At 57.8% G+C, this 19,844-nt stretch overlaps 1 protein-coding gene and 1 long non-coding RNA gene across 2 annotated transcripts in view; both read left to right on the plus strand.

The window, feature by feature from the left end:
- OSBP2 (oxysterol binding protein 2) overlaps positions 1-4,940 on the plus strand; it is a 159,775-nt gene extending 154,835 nt beyond the window's left edge. The window contains exons 9-14 of the mRNA XM_014941485.1: positions 256-376; positions 1,299-1,402; positions 1,769-1,864; positions 2,298-2,482; positions 3,332-3,552; positions 4,586-4,940. Coding sequence (XP_014796971.1) covers positions 256-376; positions 1,299-1,402; positions 1,769-1,864; positions 2,298-2,482; positions 3,332-3,552; positions 4,586-4,728 — 870 coding nt within the window. The 3' untranslated portion in view covers positions 4,729-4,940. The remainder of the gene's footprint in view (positions 1-255; positions 377-1,298; positions 1,403-1,768; positions 1,865-2,297; positions 2,483-3,331; positions 3,553-4,585) is intronic.
- A 9,927-nt stretch (positions 4,941-14,867) lies between these two features.
- Positions 14,868-17,173, plus strand: LOC106886039. Its single transcript, XR_001411563.1, has 3 exons — positions 14,868-14,967; positions 15,527-15,610; positions 15,926-17,173. It is a non-coding gene; the product is annotated as an uncharacterized LOC106886039 (long non-coding RNA).
- Positions 17,174-19,844: the final 2,671 nt, after the last annotated feature.

The following is a 19,844-nucleotide window of genomic DNA, read 5'->3' on the forward strand; positions in this document are numbered from 1 at the left end:
ATTTTAGGGGTAACACTTTGCCAGTGAGCCTTAGAAAACCCTGGCCAGAGCTCCGTGCCCCTCCATGTGCTGCCTGGGGACCTCACAGGAGGTCACCCCAGTTCCCAGGAGAAGACTGGGGGGCTCAGGGCAGTGCAGAGGAGCATCCTCAGGGCTGAAGCTGTTGCATCTCTTCGGAGCCACGCTGCGAGCACTCACCAGGGCTGGCTGGCGCTGGTGGCTGTGACTTTACGGGCTGTTTGTCCTCTCCCCCAGGTGAGCCACCACCCCCCGGCAGCCGCCCATCACGTCTACTCCAAGCGAGGGTGGACGTTGTGGCAGGAAATCACGATCGCCAGCAAGTTCAGGGGCAAATACCTCTCCATCATGCCACTGGGTAGGTGACTTACGCCGGGAGGATCGGGGCTTGCTTTTTTTCCTGCAATACCCAAGAGGTCACAGTAACGTGCCGGTCCCGTGGGCTCACGTAGGGCTCAGTGAATTCCACCCCAAGCAATGGAGGAGCGTGGGTTTGTGCTCCTGGTCACAGACAATCCGATGGTAACTCCACTGCCCTGGAAATGGAAATTATAGCAGCTGCAAAGGGAGAGCGCTGTGCTCGCTGCCAGCACCGCAGCGGATGAGCTTTGGAAATGCCCTGCTTGCCTGTGAGATGATTTCTCCTTAAATGATATTTAAAGGTTGGCTCGCTGCCTGTTTTAACCCTCTCCCTGGCAGCCAGATGCAATAAGCTGCCTCCTTGCAAGGTTTTATTTATCTTCTGCCTGTCCCCGGGCCGGGCAGCTCGTCCGGGGGTGGTCCCAGAGCCGTGCCGGTGCCTGGCTGCTCTTGGGACACTGAGAGTCAACCAGGCAGCACGTTTCTCACCTGCTTTAAAAATCAGCCCTTTTTTGGGGGGTAGGAGGAGGGTGGAGGGGCCTTGCTGGTGTGGCAGCTCCCTTATGGAGCGTGCAGCAAGAGCTGGCTCTTCCTCTGAGCCGGTCCCAGCACCGCAGCTGGAACAACCCCCAGCACAGGGCCAAGGAGCCACGCTGTCACCTCTTGATATGGGTCACCAGGGAGGGTTGGGGGAGGACCAGCGGAGTCCAGGAGAGCCCATGTTTTGGCTCTCCATGTGCTGGAGCTGGAGCAAAGGGAGGGATGAAGCCAGCCCCAGCCCCGGTTGGGGCTGATGATGGGAGATGCAGGCGGAGGGTCCGGGTGGGCCCTGAGGAGGAGCACGGTGGTGCTGTGCTCCAGGAGAGCGTGCCTGCAGCCCTGCTCGTCCCTCTGAGCTGAGGTCACCCCTGTCTCCGCAGGCGCCATCCACCTCGAGTTCCACTCCAGTGGGAATCACTATGTCTGGAGGAAAGTCACCTCCACCGTTCACAACATCATCGTGGGCAAGCTCTGGATTGACCAGGTTGGTGGCTATGGGTCCGAGGTGGTGGGTCCTGCCTGGCCTGACCTGGCTCCGGGGAAGGGCAGGGGGGCTGGAAGGGCACTGCCTGGTGTCCCTACTCACTCCTGCCATGATACCAAGGTGTGCTTCTCTGGCAGGGACACGGGGAGGCTTCTTGGAGCTTCCTAATGGAGCAGCTCTGGGGAGCAGGGTGGTGGCACGTGTGATGGGTCCCACCCTGCTGCTGGGGAGCCATGGGGCCAGTGCGGTGGCTACGGGCAGAAGCGATGCCGCGGTGGGGGTTGATTTGTACCTGCACTGCAACTAACCCTGATTTGTCTCCTTGCAAAGTCTCTCACTCGCTGTGGTTCTGTGTCTTTCATCTAGTCTGGTGAAATAGAGATTGTTAACCATAAGTCAAAAGATAAATGCCAGCTGAAATTTACCCCCTACAGCTACTTCTCCAGGGACGTCCCCCGAAAGGTACGGATCCGGGTATCTCCTCGCTCCTTCTGGCAGCCTCGCGCGGGGTGAGACCTGGCTCTTCCCTCCGAGCCAGGCTCACGGGTTCCCAGCACCGCAGCTGGGATGGGCCTCATCATGGGGCCGAGGAGCCATGCTGGCACCTCGTGGTCACCAGGGAGGGCTGGGGGAGGACCAGCTGTGTCCAAGCAGAGCCCGTGTTTTGGCTCTCCATGTGCTGGAGCTGCAGCACTGAGACCTGGAAGGGGTTTGAAGGGCTGGAGAGCCTTCACGGTCAGGATGGGCCCACAGTACCGCTCTGGTCTTGTCCAAGGACCAGCACCAGGTCCAGCAGCTCCAGTTGGGGCACCTGGAGGGTGTTCTGTTCCCCCTGCACCTTCTGCTTGTTCTCTGGCCACTTCCAAATGCCACCGGCGCCATGTTCTTCTGCCAGGTGACAGGGGTGGTGACCGACGCTGATGGTAAAGCCCACTACGTCATGTCAGGCACATGGGATGAGAAGATGGAGTGTTCCAAGATAGTGCACAGCAGCCACGGCAGCACAAGCACGGAGGGCAAGCAGAAAACCGTCTACCAGACGCTGTCTCCAAAGGTCTTGTGGAAGAAGTACCCACTTCCGTGAGTCCTCTCCTCTGCTCGGGGGCATAAAGCTGGGCAGGGGTGAAGGGTGCTGCCCTGAGCCCCTAGGGAGGGAGGGGGCTCCTGCAACCAGCCCTGAGGTCATGGGAAGGGGACCAGGACTTGGGTGGCCAGGTAGCTTTTTCTGGGGTGTGAGCACACAGCAGGTGAGGAGAAGGGGTCCCTGCAATGGGTGGGTGGCTTCGGAGGACCCTTGCAGGTAGTTTTTGGGCAGCTGGGGTTACTGGTTAGGTTTTTCAGGCTGCTGGCCAAGTCATGGAGATGGGTTGGCTGCTTTGCCTTGCTGGCGAGTCCCTGGCCATCCCGTCTCACTGGTCACTTTAGCTCTCCAGCCCTCTCTTGAGACTCTGACCCACAGTGGGGCTGCTCTCAGACACCAAACAAGTCCCCAACCCTTGGCAGCACCAATGGCTGGTCCCTGCTTTGGAGACACTCTGTTGGAAAGGTCCCCAGTGGAATGGTCCTCCCTGGAAAGCCTCCTCCACTTGGTGCCCCCAGTTCTGTAGTTGGACATCCAGCAGCTCTTGGGTGAAGCTGTTGGGTGTCTCGGATGGGCAATACGCCACTTAGGGTTTGTAGGCTTGGCTTTTAACTTCTCCACACCAAGCCAACAGAGGGGTCTGCTCCCCTCTGAGACACCCATTGAAGTGTCATCGACATCTCCACTTAGGGGGTGGGAGGCAGGCCTCCCCGAAGGACCTCTCCACATCTGGTTTGGGGTAGCAGGAGCAGCACCAGTGGGGCTGGGATGAGATGTGAAGGGCTGGGGAGCTCTGCACAACGTGGGCACCACCTTCACCATCCTGATCAGGGGCTCTCCAACCACAGGGAAAACGCCGAGAACATGTATTTCTTCTCTGACCTGGCCCTCACCCTGAATGAGCCTGAGGAGCGGGTGGCCCCCACAGACAGTCGGCTGCGACCTGACCAGCGGCTGATGGAGAGTGGCCGCTGGGATGAGGCCAACGTGGAGAAGCAGCGGCTGGAGGAGAAGCAGCGAGCCGTGCGCCGGCGGAGAGAGGCCGAGGCCGTGGAGGCCCTGGAGGAAGGTGAGATGCTTCAGGATCCCCTTGCTGTGGTGGGGGATGCGGCAGTGAAATTGTGGGACTGAGTGCAAGTTTGCTGATGACACCAAGCTGTGTGGGGTGGTGACATGCTGGAGGGAAGGGATGGCATCCAGACAGACCTGGGCAGGCTGGAGAGGTGGGACTGTGCCAACCTCATGAAGTTCATCCAGGCCAACTGCAAGGTCCTGCAGGTGAGGTGAGGGCAATGCCAAGCCCAAAGCCAGGCTGGGCAGAGAACGGCCAGAGAGCAGCCCTGAGGAGAAGGACTTGGGGTGCTGGTGGGTGAGAAGCTCCACATGCCCCTCAACGTGCGCTGGAGCCCAGAAACCCCCCACCCCTGGGCTGCATCCCCAGCAGCGTGGGCAGCAGGGCCAGGGGGGGATTCTGCCCCTCTGCTCCGCTCTGGGGAGACACCCCCCAGTGCTGCCTCCAGCTCTGGGGCCACCACCAGCAGAAGGACATGGAGCTGTTGGAGCGGGGCCAGAGGAGGCCCCGGAGATGCTGGGAGGGCTGGAGCCCCTCTGCTGGGAGGGGGGGCTGAGAGAGTTGGGGGGGTTCAGCCTGGAGAAGAGAAGGCTCCAGGGAGACCTTGGAGCCCCTTCCAGTCCCTCAAGGGGCTCCAGGAAAGCTGGGGAGGGACTCTGGATGAGGGAGGGGAGCCACAGGAGGAGGGGGCAGGGTTTGACCCTGCAAGAGGGGAGATGGAGCTGAGCTGTGGGGAAGAACTTGTTTGGTGGGAGGGTGGTGAGAGCCTGGCCCAGGTTGCCCCGAGAAGCTGTGGCTGCCCCATCCCTGGAGGGGTTCAAGGGCAGGTTGGAGGGGGCTTGGAGCACCCTGGTGTGGTGGGAGGTGTCCCTGCCCAGGGCAGGGGGATGGAATGAGATGATGATCTTTAAGTTCCCTTCCAACTCAAACCATTCTATGAAATCCCACTGAGTTTGGGGGGATGAGGGAAGGACCCTGCATCGTTCTGGGCAGGAGAAGCAGCCCTTACTCCTCGTTTGTCCCTGGACAGGCAAGGACTACGAAGGCTACATCCCACTGTGGTTTGAGCGCAAGGTGGACGCTGTGACGGGGGAGCTGATCTGCGTCTATAAGGGTGGCTACTGGGAGGCCAAGGACAAGCAGGACTGGAGTTCATGCCCCGACATCTTCTGAGCCACACCGGGGTGGCCGGCTCCGCGCCTGGAGTCACTGGGACGGACAGAGGGACAGCGGGGACACGCTGGCAGCGTCCCACCAGCAGTAACCGTGCAGATACACACACAGAGTCAATACACGCAGAGATTTGACAAGAAAATCTAAACAGGGATTCCAAACCTATTTTTTTACGCACTAATAAATAGCATCCTTTTTTTTTTTTTTTTTTTTTTTTTAATGATGGCTTTTTCAGCAACTAATTAGGAACGAGGACACGTGGATCTGGTTTGTTTTTAGCCTGGTGTATTTATTGCTATCCAGAGTTGCTGCCTCTGTCTCTCAACGCCTTGGCTCTATCGGCTGAGACGTCGACTTCCAAAGATGCTCGCGTTGCGGGGATGCCGTGCGTTTGTGTGAGCTCTTCTCTTTTACATTGCGGTTTGGTTTTCCCCCCCCATTTGTGTGTGGACTTTATGGAATTATTTTTTTAAAAAAATGTTTGCTCCTGGTTCAGGTTCCTTCAAAGATGGACACGAACAACCCTGTGTCCTGCTCAGAAAACTCTCCAGGGGCTGTGGCGCTTCATCCTGGAGGCTCTTGGTGGTTCTTGCAGTGCCCAGTCATCCCAGTAACACCAATTAGGATATTTCAGCTGGTGATTTTTTTTTTTTACCCTTTTTTTTTTTTTTTTTTTTTTTTAAGAAGAAGTGTTTGAGCAGATTCCCATCAGTCTGCCATGGTTAGTCAAGGCTTAGGGCTATCTTTAATATGATGACGCTTTGTGAGAGTGATTGGAGTGAGGTTTGGTTTTCCTGCAACCGCGTCTGAGGCGGGAAAGGGCCTGGCTGAGGTGGGTTACGCCTGGCAGACACAGAGAGAGGTTTGTGGACCAGGGATGCTCCGGGGTCTGTGTTCCAGCTCCCCCCTGCTCCCTCTCGGTGCAGGGTTGTCTCCCTGCGGAGCCAGGCGATGCCCTGGTGCCACTGGGACGGAGCCTCCCTGGGATGCAGCCTCCATCCTGGCTCTCCCATCCCTGTGTCCTCCCCATGAAGCCAGACGGGTCTGGTCCTCAGCCCCCCCAGCACAGGGGGGTCACAGGCTGAGCCTGGAGGGGTCCCACGGCACCCGACTCTGTCCCTTCTCCTCCCTGGTGGCCGCTCTCTCCCGGGAGCAGTTCCAGGTCATCCCTGGAGGGGCCTGAGCATGGTGCTGGGGGTGCCCCCGCTCGCCCCTCCTGCCTGCCTGGGCTCTGGACCTGCTGGGAGGAGTGGGACAAGCCCGGCCAATGATCAGTGAGGACCAGGAGCCAGCGCTGCTCGGACACAGGCCACGCAGGCAGGTCCCGCCAGCCCCCAGTGCCGAAGGGGAGGATGGGGGTGGCAGGACCCCGAAGATGGGATCCGCTGGGACAGAGAGTATCAGGGAGACCTGGACACCCGCGTTTGCCCCATTGGATCTCATTTTTGATGTCGTCTTCTCCGGGTCTTCATCATATCACACTGACTGCTGCCTCCTGGGGCGCGGAGGCCACCCCTTGGCCGGACTGTCACATCCACCTTGGAAGATATTTAGCAATAATGAACTTTGAGGCAATGATAACTGGAATATCCAGGCTGCACATGGGACACTTATGCAATCAGGTTCCTCAACCACTGGTCTCCTCCTGGTCGGCTTCTCCTCCAGCACCTCTGCACCCCTTACCCACAGCAAACCTTCGTGTACAGTATAAATAGACCTCGTACAGCGTAACCCTAGTGAGTGCTCCTGGAGTGGCAACACCCACTGACTTCAATGTACCCTTTAATCTTATTTATTTGCTTCTAATTTATATATATATATAAATATATATAAAAATTATTTTGCTTAAATTTCTATGGTACACAATAGATGAAAAATAATGAAGACAGAAGTGTCTGTCTGAGTTTTTGCAGCACGAGTACGATTTCCTTAGGCTTGTCCCGGAGGTAGGGGTGATGGTGATAGATAATTCCCCCAAGTCAAGAAGCAACGCTCTGCTCCAACGCTGGATGCGTTCAGAAGGTGTCACAAAGCCATTCCCTTCTGGAAACGATGCCTGTGGGATTTGCAGGGCGGCACTCGGTATCCCTCCTCTTTGGGAGCGGGATGCTCCAAGTCGTTTCCCGGCTGCCTGAGTGTTCCAGCAGCTGGTCCTGGCGTGTTTGCTCCTTCCAGACCCCACCTGGAGGTTTCCCCGGGGCTTGGTGAAGCCCTTGCAGCTCTTAAATGAGCTGCACTGGCTGCTGGATGGAGCCTGCGGAGAGCTGCCTGGTGTCCTGGCCCCTTGGCATGCAGATCTTTGGAGACCAGCCTCCACCTCCCTGGGCGGGTGGAGGATGCTCCACACTCGACGCCACTGGTTTGGTTTGTGGCAGCAACCAAAGTTGTCTGGGGGGGTTTTGTTCCACTCCAGGCCTGAATCAGTTTTGAAAAATGGGCTAGAAATGGAGCTCTTCAAAATGCCTTATTTTCCTCGTTTGCTTTGTCAATGCAAGTATTACCCGAGAACTGGGAGAGGTGAGAACCTCCCGCACAGACTGTCCCCGCAGCAGGATCCCAGCGTTCCCGCAGTGGAGGGGAGCGGGGAGTGAGATGTTGCTCAGAAAGTGCTGGCACCAAGGGTCCTGCTGGGCTCTGGGACCCCGAGAGGTCCTCTCTGATGTAGCCCCATCGCTACGTCTGCCTAGAAATCACCATCACAGACCCTGCACAGCTTAGCGGAGCTTGGGGGAGCGCAAGGAGCACCCCCCAAAACACAAATCCACCGTTTTTTAGGCTAATTTTAAATATTGCTCTATCTTCCAGAGGTCATCTAGCAGCAGCACTTAATCAGAGCACCATCTCCTGGTCTTTCTAGTCCCTCCCCAGAGGATTTTAATGTCATTCCACTGTAAATGCTGTTGAATGTATTTCTTTTTGAACAATATATTGTGAGTGATCCCTCTTCTCCTACACGGTAATAAAAACTTGGATTCAGGAGTTTTAAAAGCTGCAGTGCTGAGATGGTCACTTGCTCCCCAGGGCTGCAGGTGGGGGTCCTGGAGGAGCCCTGAGGTGGGTGAGCTCTGGGCATGCCTGGGGGCCTGGGCACATTGTGGGTGGCAGGTGAGGTGACCAGGGAAGGGACCGTGAGAGGTGGCCCAGAAGAGATGTTCCAGGAAACATGGCTTAGGGAGGATGGAAGGCCAGAGAGGAGATGGCCCAGGGAAGGTTCTTCAGAGGAGGAGGTTATCCAGGGGAGGAGGACTATGGGAGGTGGCCCAGAGGACAAGGAGGTCCAGGGAAGTGGTGGTTGAGGGAAGGAGAAGGAGCAAGGGGGATGTTGCCAAGGGGAGGAGATGGTCCAGAGAAGGTGGCTTGAGGGGTGTAGAAGGGCCAGGAGGGGTGATGGCCCAGCAGAGGTTGTCTAAGGCCAGAAATGTCCAAGGGAACAGCCCAGGGAAGGAGGGCAGAAACATGAGAGGAGGCCCAGGGGTAGGTACCTGTGGAAGGGGGGGTTCCCAGGAGAGGTAGCGTAGAAAGGAAGGAGGACTGGGGAAGGGGTTGCCCAGGCAGGGAGGAGGGTCAGGGGAGGAGATCGTCCAGGGAGGAGATGTCCTGGTGGAGTTTGGCCAAGGTAGAAGATGGTTTCCCAGGGAAGGAGGTCTAGGGAAGGAGGAACAGGAGAGGTGGCCCAGAGGAAGGTGCCCAGGTAAGGCATTTCTCTGGGGATGGTGGGAAGGAGATGTCCCAGGAAATGTAGTCAGGGGCCAGAGGTGGCCAAGAGAAGATGGCCCAGGAGAGGAGACCTGGGAGAGCTGGAGGAGGGTCTGGGCAGGGGCTGTGGAGATGGGTGGGGAGGCCTGGGGCAGGCTGAGACTGGCCGGTTGCTGCAGCGTTGCCAGGAGACATGCACACAGAACACGGCCTGCTCCTGCCTGCGCTCCTGCCTGCTGCCCTCCTGTCCAGCCTGCTGCCCATCTCACTCTCCTGCCTGCCATCCTGCCTGCTGCCCATCTCACCCAGCTTGGCCAGGTGAGCACGGCTCAGGGTAGGGTGGGGGACCCCAGCCCAGGACCCACGTGGTCGATGCCGGTGTGGGGAGGGGGCTCCTGCCCACCCTGGGTGCTGACAGTGGGCACCGGGCTCACGGCAGCCCCCGGGGCCAACAAACCTGCTGGTGTCTTGGCATTAATGAAAGGCCAGTCTCTGTGCCCTGCAGCAAAGCCCCCCATCGCCCCCGCGGCGTGACCCTCAGCCCGGCACCGCAGCTCAAGGCCCTGTCAGTCTCAGCGTGTTCACTCTGAAGGCTAATGAGTTCATGGGGGCTTTTGGAGTGTGTTACCCTCACCTTGCCTTGTGTTGCAGACCCGGGTGGCAGCCATGGAGCTGGAGGAGCCTGTCTTCAAAGGGCAGCAGCGCAGGGAGGCTCACAGGGGTGCACCCAGGGCGCGGGGGTGCCCGTCTCTCCCCCAGCCCCACACCAACACACCTTGGCTCCTGTGCTGCCGGGAACCGGCTTGTCCCGTCCCCTCCATAGCGATGCAAGCCCAGGGTGCAAGAAGTGCCTCTTTCCTCCTCCCTGCAGACCCAGACCTGAGGAAGCAGCCAGGGTTTGCAGGATCCTGGGCAAGGGAACGCCGGGACCCTGGGCTGGACCCCACTGGTGCCCAGCTCAGCCAGGTGTGGGGCGTGGGAAGGGGGGTCACAGCGTGGGGGTGCGGTGGGACCACCCAGGGGATGATGCAGCGCCAACACGGGTGCTCCTGCCCCGTTCCCCTGGTCAGTGGCAGTGCCCCACACCCGCTGTCCCCTCCGCAGGGCACCGGCGGCAGCAGAGACGGTGACATCTCTCCTGGCACCTTCCTCGCTGGCTCCCGGGTGGCTGGTGAGTGGGGACACGGTGCTTTAGTGCTTTCTTAGCTCTGCTTTGCTCCCCCCTCCAACCTTCCTGCTGAGCGATGCCTGGCCGGGGAGCAGCAGATGGGCTGGGGACCAGCAGATGGGCTGATGCTCAGGCAGAGGGTTCCGCAGCTCCTGCTGTTTAAATAAAACAGCAGCGCTCACAGAGACCACAGCAGCGACGCCAGGAGAGAAAAACTCTCGTCTGGGAGCCTGGGGCTGCAACAGAAATGTTGTCGGAGGGGCTTTTGCGAAGATGCAAAGGGCAATTTGGGAGCAGGACTCTCCCATCAGGCAGTGGCTTCCCATTTCTCACCACAGAAGAGCATCCCAGCCCTGTGCCCGGCTGCCCTGGCCAGCCTTCCCCAGCGCCCACCCCTGGGCTGCACTGCCCGGCCATGCCTGGGGGCATCCGGGCATCCACAGGGTGACAATTACCCTGCTTTAAAAAACAAACAAAAGGGATGATATTGTGGCTTTGGCTTTTGGAAGCAGTTGAGGTTGAGGATTTTGCTGGAGAGGGTGGGATGCCTTCAGTGTCTGAGCTCACGAGGGCACCAAATGAGTGAGAACAGTCACCTCCGAGCTGGTTCAGATCCAGCTGGACAGAATGGCTCCTCCCCATCTCTCTCCCACCCAGAGCTGGAAGAACACAGCCCCAGGTGTCCCCAGGGTGATGCCAGCCCCGTCCCATGGGAGCAACACTGCCAGGGGCTGGCTCAGCCCCCCAGCTCCCAGCCCAGCCCCGGGGACCAGAGCAGCTCCAGCTCCATCTGCACCGAGGACTTCGCTGCCAGGTTTCGTGGGAGCCTGGGGCTGCAACAGAAATGTTGTCGGAGGGGCTTTTGCGAAGATGCAAAGGGCAATTTGGGAGCAGGACTCTCCCATCAGGCAGTGGCTTCCCATTTCTCACCACAGAAGAGCATCCCAGCCCTGTGCCCCGCTGCCCTGGCCAGCCTTCCCCTGGGCTGCACTGCCCGGCCATGCCTGGGGGCATCCGGGCATCCACAGGGTGACAATTACCCTGCTTTAAAAAACAAACAAAAGGGATGATATTGTGGCTTTGGCTTCTGGAAGCAGTTGAGGTTGAGGATTTTGCTGGAGAGGGTGGGATGCCTTCAGTGTCTGAGCTCACGAGGGCACCAAATGAGTGAGAACAGTCACCTCCGAGCTGGTTCAGATCCAGCTGGACAGAATGGCTCCTTCCCATCTCTCTCCCACGCAGAGCTGGAAGAACACGGCCCCAGGTGTCCCCAGGGTGATGCCAGCCCCGTCCCATGGGAGCAACACTGCCAGGGGCTGGCTCAGCCCCCCGGCTCCCAGCCCAGCCCCGGGGACCAGAGCAGCTCCAGCTCCATCTGCACCGAGGACTTCGCTGCCAGGTTTCGGGAGGGGATGGTGGAGCCCCTGCTGTTCTCCAAGGAGGAGGAAGAAGAGCCTGCTGGGGATGTCCCTGCTGAGAGAGGTGATGCTGGGCAGGATGAGTCCTTGTTCCCCACAGGGAGAAGATGGGATGTCCAGCAACTGGTGGCAGTGGAGCCTGGCAGACAGCGCTTGCAGGGCAGGTCCCTACCTCTGCTGAGGAGAGAGAGCGTGGAGTCTCTGGGAGGCAGAATATCCAGACTGAGCCAGAGAGGTGCTTTGGGGCTGGCGTGGGGGGATCACCCGCCAGCCCCCTCCTCACAGCCAGCCCTGGGATGGGAGGACCCTCCCTGTGGTGGGTCATGCTCTGGGAAAGACCCATTGACCACCGCCTTGCCCAGTGGAGACCCAGCTGCTGGGCATCCCTGGAGAGCCCCTGGCATCTCTGCTGGCAGGAGTGGGGCCAGGGCAAGGAGGGGCTCTCCCAGTGGATTTCCAGGAGCCAGAGGTGCTGGGAGCAGGGGACATTCCACCGGCAAACCCTTGGGGCTGAGATGGCAGAGGCCACCAGTTCTCCACAGACAGCGTGGAGCAGTTGTCACCCTCAGGGTGGATGACGCGGAGAAGGACGGAGGCAGCAGCAGGCAGAGAGGAGCTCCCTGCCCAGCTCACCGTGAGTCTGGCTGCTGGGGGGATGCTGGAGGAAGATGGAGGGACTGGGACTGAGCAGATGGATGGGGCATGGCCAGGGACACTCTCTCTGGGCAGGTCCAGCGAGCTGCATGCAGGGCAGGGTGGCAGGGACCACCCCCAGTTGCTCACGGGGTTTGTCTGGGGTGTGTTGGCTCCCCTTGAAAATGCCATTTTTTCCTGCAGGTACTGACAAGGCAGCGGGACCTGCTGTGCCATGTGGAATGGGGGCAGATGTGTCATCCTGCCCAGGAGGAGCGGCTGAGCCCCAGCGGCAGCGTGGGAAGCATAAATCCATGGTGCCCTGCAAGGTATGTCCCTGACGTGGGGCACAGTGAAGTGGGTGTCTCTGCCACCCAGGGGACAGCCCCGGCTGCTCGGCAATGGGTGAGGAAACGGCTCCTGGTCCCGATCTCTGCTGGGGTGCAGAGAGCAGAGGGGACGTGGCCGTGGAAACAAGCCTGGCCCCAGTCCTGGTGTGCCATGTGGTGGCCATGGAAATGTGTGGGGAAAAGAGCAAATGGGTCTGTTACCCATCAGAGAGCTGGAGCCCCTCTGCTGGGAGGGGGGGCTGAGAGAGTTGGGGGGGTTCAGCCTGGAGAAGAGAAGGCTCCAGGGAGTCTCTAGAGTCCCTTCCAGTCCCTCAAGGGGCTCCAGGAAAGCTGGGGAGGGACTCTGGATGAGGGAGGGGAGCCCGAGGAGGAGGGGGAAGGGTTTGACCCTGCAAGAGGGGAGATGGAGCTGAGCTGTGGGGAAGAACTTGTTTGGTGGGAGGGTGGTGAGAGCCTGGCCCAGGTTGCCCCGAGAAGCTGTGGCTGCCCCATCCCTGGAGGGGTTCAAGGGCAGGTTGGAGGGGGCTTGGAGCAAGCTGGTGTGGTGGGAGGTGTCCCTGCCCAGGGCAGGGGGTAGAACTAGGTCCAACCGTAAGGTCCTTTACAACCCAAACTATTTTATGGTTTGATAGCCTGTTCCTGGCTGCCAATGCACAGCAGGGCACCCTGTGTCACTGTCTTGGTCCCTGCAGAGGAGCCGGGAGGGGATTCGAGAGCTGGGATCCAGTGTGAAGGGGACATGGCGCAAAGAGGACAGAGGCAGGTACGCCAGGGGATCCGGGGATGGATTCTGCACTGAGTCTGAGCCCACAGAATCTTGCCAGTGCCCTGGGAGCAGAAGATGGCACTGGAAACTCTAGAGGGACCTGGGCCCCTGGGTGCTGGGTGGGCACCCCGTGGGGTGTCTGTCTGTGGGGATGGGTGGTGGCACGGACGGGGACGTGAGTGACAATGTCCCTGCCACAGGGCTAGGCTGGCACCGCTGGCACACACCCAGGATGCCTGCCATCAGGACCCAACAGCCCTGGAGATGATGGTGAGATGACTCCAAGATGGCCAGGGTGTGGGGGCTGGCCAGGCACAGCCGCTGGTGGCAGGGACGGGCTCAGGGGGTCTGCAGGGTGCCCTTGGTGGCTGGGGCACAGCGGGTTGCAGGAGGCTGTGCTGGCCATGGCCACCAGCTCTGCTTCGGGAGGGAAGAGCAGTGATGCTCCTGGGCATGATGGAGGGCTGGAGCCGGCTCCTGGAAGAGGCCGAGAGGTGGGAGGTGGCAAAGGATATTTTTTCCAGTCGCAGCAGGGGCAGAGAGACTGTGCGGGCTGCCAGGGGCTAGGGAAGGAGACAAGGAAAACATCAGCTTTGCAAGAACAGAAGCTGGAGCTACAGAAGGTCAGTGCCCTCCTGGCTTTCCTGGGGATCCAGAGTCGCCCAAATTCCTAAGGAGCCAAACTGACTTTATCTGCAGAACAGTTTTATTACCTGGAGCTTTTAAGAGCATAGTTTGTTGGGAAAACCACTCCTACAGCTGTACAGCAACTGGGGTTATTGGTCTGCAGGACAGAAGGTCCCTGGGAAGCCCTGGAGACCGCAGAGGCAGGGAGAGCTGGGGTCTGGGAAGCAGGCAGGGCTTGCAGTCCTGGGCACCCCAGGGTGGCCGTCCCCATGCTGAGGTCACTTCCCCACCAAATCTCAGCTCTTGGGAGCAGGTCATCGATTCTGAGCAAGGCTGAGGTGGTGCCACCCTGGCCAGGAGGGACTCGGACATCCCGCAGGGAGACTGTCCTTGGGAAAAGCCTTCCTGGGCCTTGAGGGTGTTGCCAAAAGGGGTGACGTGATCCCAGCTTTTCTTACAGAGGTTCTGGGAGCTGGAGCATCGTACCCGCTCCCTCCTGAGGCAGAGGCAGGAAGCCCTGGACCAGCTCCAGGGGCTGCTCCAGAAGGAAAAGATGGACACCCTTCGGCAGCTCCAGGAGGTCCTGGAGAAGGTTGGGCATGGGAGAAGGGAATGGGTGGGGATGTGGGGTAACTCCAGCTCAGTGCTGAGCAGTGGCCAAGGGACACTATGGCTGGTCACCTCCAACCACAGCAAAGCTGCTTGGTAGGGGGCTGTGGATTGCTCAGGGAGGGGGAGCAGCATGGGGGAGAACAGTAGCCCAGGTGTGCTGCACCCCTGAGGTTACCTGGGTGTTTCACCCTACCCATAGGGATGGTGGGGTCTGCTGGGTCATTGGGAAGCAAGCTCAGCAGCTTGCCTTGCAGGGGATCAAGCTGGGGATGCCCTGGGAGGGCAGAGGAGATGCCCTCGAGGTGCCTCCATGCTTGACCTGCTCATGCCAAGCCTCCCCTTCTCAGCCCTGGCTGTTCAAGGTGGCACCAGGTCTTTCCTAGAAGCTCTGACCTGGTTGCAAGTCCAACAGTTTTTATCTGCAAGGCTGGGTGGACTCTGGGGGGCAGATCTGGGGGATGCAGGCGATGCTCCGATCCATCTCTCACCCTGTGGCTGCTCCCCCAGGACCGGGCTGGCAGGAGCGCCCGGCTACAGTGCCTGGAGCATCTCCTGAGCCACTCATGGCACCCAGCGGTGCCAGGGCAGGCTGGGTGCTCCCCGGCGACTGGGACCACCCTGGGGTCACCCTGCCGGCATAACCCACTCCCTGACAGTGCCCTGGGGACAGGCCTTTTGCCAGCAGTGATCAGGTGAGTCCCATAACCCAAGGGTGCTCCATGCCTTGGGGGGAGGCTGCTTGCCCAGTGTGGGCTTCTGCACCCAGCAGCCCCAGGGCATCCTTTGCAGAGGCACCTTCGGGCATGCTGAGCTCTTCCTCTCCACCCGTGGCCCATCCCTTCCCCCTCATCTCTGCTCTCCAGCCATGCACTCCACATCCTGCGTGGCCTCCAAGAGCAAATCCAGCATCACCTTAGGGAGCTGCGGAGGGAGGATGGAGCCCAGGGGCCCACTGACCAGAGGAAGAAGGTGATTTGAGCAAAGGGATGGGGAGGAGAGTCTCACCCTACACAGCCATGGTGGGCTTTGGACTGATGGTGTCTGACCCCTGGATCCCTGGGCTGTGCTCTGTGCCACACGGTGGGGGAGGTCAGGCCTGAGGGAAGCCTTGGGACTTCCTTGACCTGTCTGTGCAAGTCCATCACCTTGTCTGGGGCAGAGCTGGGCTGGCAGCCCCGCAGAGACACCCCACAGTGGCCAAGGGGTGGCTGTTGCCAGGCTCTATCTCATGGTCTTGCACCCTCTGCCTGCTCCCTGGGGCAGAGCAGTGGTGGAGCCGGGCAGGTTCTCCCCTCCCCTCGGCCAGTTGCAGAGCCCCCAGTCCCTCTCTGCAGCTGTGAAGATCCTGGATGGGATCCATGACAGGCATCAGCCCTTAGATGAGTCTGAATTACGCATCCTTGGAGTCCACGTCCTGGAGCGTGAGGCGGTGGGATGCCTGCTAGAGATCAGTCCCTCTCCAGGCACAAGTAGACCCCTTATGTGGGCTGCAGGTGAGTGGGGCCACCTGTGTTTCTGTCCTGTGCAGGAGCATGAGCAGAGGTGTCAGCGAGAGCAGCTTTGCATGGAGAAGGCAACATCTCTGGGAGCCCTGAAGGATCAGCTGATCCAGGTGACTGCTTCAAGTTCCTCTCCAAAGTTCCTCCTGGCATTTTCAAGGCTGGGGTGGGGGGGTTGAGGGTCTTCTGGTGGCCATTTTTGAGGAGGGGCTGCTCTGACTGGGGTTGCAGAGACCCATGGGGACCTCCTGCTCACCCCCAGAAGCTGCATGGGCCAGCACTGTCCTGTGAAGAATGTGTCACCTCTCCTCAGATCACGTGAAAAGAAAATGTGTGCCCAGCCATGTGGTGCAGTTGCCCCATGCATCCATGGCCAGTCTCTGATGGGGTTCCAAACCTGGGCTGACCCTTGTCTCTCTTGTGCACAGAGACGGGGTGAACAGCGACACCTCCATCCCACCTCCCTGTCCATGGGCACCATGCCTGGCCTCCAACAGCATGGCTGGGGGTCCCTGGGGCTCCTGCACCATGTCCAGTGCTGCGTGCAGGAGCTGCAGCAGGAGAAGACACACCACATGGGCAGCCTGGGAAACCTGTGTGCCCCAGGAGGAGAGCTGAGCACCACAGCGAGAAGTGGGGTATGGGGACAGCCTGGTCAAAGGGACTCAACTTCTGCCCCAGCCTCACCCAAGCAAGAAGAGAAGAGCTGCACCACAGAGCATCCCTGGTAGGAAGAAGTCCTGCAGTGGGGTGAGGACACCAGAGTTTTGTTTCTAACCTAGAGACCATAGGCAGATCCCCCCGCCACCATAAATCTGTGTGTCACAGGGCTAGACATGCCAGGATCATTTTTTGAAGGCTGAGGGACATGCTGGTGGGAGGACCATGGAGGTCCTAGGGAGCCCTCTCCTGGGTTTGCCTGGATGAGGCACAGGCTTCCCTACACTCCTCTCCCCACTCTGTGGCTTCTTCTCTGCTCTGCCCAATCTCCTATCTCCTACCCTGGGACGTAGCCATGGAACACATCTCACAGACAGGTTGGAGGTGACATTTCCTTTTCTGTTCCGCCACAAGGACAAACATTTTTGTGGAATCTGGCTCTTTCTCTGCTGTGACAGAGGCTCCTGATGGGCCCAAATGCCACTGGTCCCCCACACCTTGGCATGAATGGCAGGAACGAGCAAGTTATGCTGCCTGAGGGCACTGGAGAGACCTGGCAAGCCCAGACTTCCACCGTTAATAAGCTGGCTCTATTGAAGTGTCTGAGCAAGTGCCAGAGGGTGGGCAGAAGTGCAGAGACAGCACGCAGAGGCTGCAGTGAGGCCCAGGTGTTACAGTCACGGGGTTGCATCAACTTGCCATGGACACAATTGCAAAGCTCCTGCAGATGCCTCATTACAAAGGGCTGCGTGGCTTGACCCTGGCAAGTGGCCCCAGGCGAGCAGGACCTGGCCACAACGGCCAACCCGGGGGCACTGACCCTGGGGTGGCCACAGGCAGAGATGTGTAATGAAAACAACAATGGGGAACTGTTCTGTTTAGATGCTTTAATTTAATTTTGAGAAGGAGAAACATATTTCTCAGTCTCTACACATCTCACCAGAGAGAATGCTGGGTTTAATCTGCTGGAGAATGTCCAAGGAGAGTCGCTCCGTGGGCAAGGGGGAAAATGAGAATTTCTTGCAGTAATTTATTACTACGCCTTCTTCCACGGGAAGGGAGGAGATGAGAATTGAAATATCTGTATGCTTTCTTTCCAATTAAAATAAAAGTGTTTTTCATTATGTTTTTCTGCAATGTTGATTGGGAAGATTTCTGAAATTACTTCCGATGCACAGCCGTTCCCTGGCTGAAGTTATTGCCTTATTTTTTCCTTATAAGTTTCACAAAGAGAACTGTGGTGCAGGCTACATTTTATTTTGGTTTTTTGGGTTTTTTTGAAGAGCTTATAATTAAAACCCAAATGCTTTGCAGGGCTCCCTGAATGTCTTTGCAAACAGCAGGCTGAGGTTCCTGGCCATATGAATGTTAGCAGGAAAGATAAAACAGATCCTTTGGAGGCAGAAATAGCTCCCATATCTCTGAATGATCACAAGCAATGTTCTCATCACTGGCGCTTTCACCCGAGGAGTTCCCTGTTTGAGTCTCTGTCCTTCCCTCTTTGTTGTGTGTATGAAGGTTTTGATTCTGGACGAGGTTGAAGATGTACTAAGTGAAGATCAACAGCAGTTAACTTTGCTTTAGTGATGGATTTTCATAGCAGAACTTACTGTTACCTCAACAATTCATGGAAATAGTGGGTTTAATGCAGTTTGACCGACCGACAGCGAGAATATACCTTGATCCTTTGAAGAAGGAAAGTAATGACATGTCAAATTAATGTGTACACATAACATTGTAAATATAAATAAACGTGTACATCTTCATGTGTAAATAGAAATAAATGTGTACATCTTCACAATGCTTTGTTGGGATTAAGGAACAGCCATTTGTTCACCTTCGTTGACTTACTGGGCTTTAGCACTGCAACACGTCTGCTGGAGCCCACAGACGCCGGAGCAGGATGCTCTGATGCAGAAGAAAAGGCACTGGCAGGAGCTGGTCACACCAAGTGGTTGAAGCAGCAGAGCTGAGGTTGGCTTAGCTTTTACTTGCCCGCCCTGGGGCCAATGTCTGTTCTTGCACCGCTGGTCACACTGGAGCTGGAGATGTTCCTCCACAGCCCAGCTGGTGAGTGACCAGGGTGCAGACCACTCTACCAGCCTCTCTGGTCTCTGGCTTCAACAAGTGGGTTGGTTTGTCTCCATCTGCTTCCCCAGCCAGGTCTGGGAGGACCTGGGGAGAAGATGTTTTGCTGTCGAAGACCTGGAAGAACACCTGAGGGTGGGAGCTAGAGTGTCACCACAGGCTTTCCAAACAGCTCTGAAGCTGGGCTATTTTGTTCATGAAAAGCAGATAGCTCCTCATACCGAGGTCCAACTTGTTTTCATGGGTTGCAGAGGCAAACCCTGACCTAGAGCTTGAGAAACAGCCCGGTTGTTCCTGCTCAGGGTGCTTGGGATCTGTTTCACGCTCCTGTAACTGTTGAGGGTGTTGTTGGCAGCTTCTTGAAGGAGGAGAGGAAGGGGTTGGAAGGTGTCAGAAGTAAGAGTCAGAGCATGGCTGATCCAAAGCTGCTCTTTAACTTTGATGGTTTAGTACCTCCCCTCATATGTAGGAAAAATGTTTACTCTGGGAACGAAGCTGGAAAGGTGCAGGTCACCTCTACAAACCCTGTTTGGTGCTTCCAGAGCTGGATGCAGATAGAGGTTTTCATCCATCTGTGCTCCCATTTCTTCAGTAGAGAAGTTCCAGAGCTTTGCTGCCATGGTCGGGGATCCTGCAAAAACCATCCCTTTCTCTTCCTTTTTCTTGCTCCAGCTTTATCGTTTCTGCAGAAGACTTCATCTTCCCCCCAAAGACCCCTGATGTCTGTAAACCCCCCGGTGTCCACGTGATCACACGGAGGGGCTGGTGGGGAGTGTGAAACATGCAGAGAACACCCACTGCAGGGTGAGCTCTGGGGGAACAGAGGGTGTTTCACTGGTTTTAGAGGTTCAGCTGTCTTTTCCCCTTCAGCTGCAGGAGGAGCAGGTCCCACAGAAGCTTTTTGGCCCTGGTACGGATGGTTGAACCCAACAGCTCCCTGTCAAAGTGAAGCAGGTAAGTGCTAATGCTGCTTTTAACGTGTCTAACATGCAGCACTTCTGTCTGCAAAACATCTGGGTGCTCTTGCACTTGCACGTGGAAAGCTGGGGAGGGACACTTGATCAGGGAGAACAAGGTGTAATTGCTTTACACTGGAAGAGAGGAGATTTAGATTAGAAATTAGGAAGAACTTCTTTGGTGTGGACCAGAACTTCTCTGGACCAGGTTGCCCAGAGAAGCTGTGGCTGCCCCATCCCTGGAGGGGTTCAAGGGCAGGTTGGAGGGGTCCTGGAGCAACCTGGTGTGGTGGGAGGTGTCCCTGTCCAGGGCAGGGGGTGGCACTGGGTGGTTCTTCATCTCTCTTCCAACCCAAACACTTCTGTGATTCTATGTCGAAGGTCCTTTACATGTTCATGTAAGGTCTGGATTTGCTCTTTGATCCAGCGGGTCAGAGCATGAAGTAGGGAGCAGCAGTATCCTCCACAGGAAGATCCTGAGGTAACATCTGAGTGTTTTCTATTCTCCAGACAGAAAGCAAGGGCCTGGGAGGATGGGCCAGGCAGGTCCTCTGTGCAAGGACTCCTCCAGCAGACCCCTGAAGGGGAATGCCCACTGGAGCAGGGAACCTGTGGCGAGACAGGGGATGACCTTGCAGGTAGA

The sequence above is a fragment of the Calidris pugnax genome, unplaced genomic scaffold, assembly GCF_001431845.1.
Source record: "Calidris pugnax isolate Ruff unplaced genomic scaffold, ASM143184v1 scaffold7, whole genome shotgun sequence".
Lineage (NCBI taxonomy): Eukaryota > Metazoa > Chordata > Aves > Charadriiformes > Scolopacidae > Calidris > Calidris pugnax.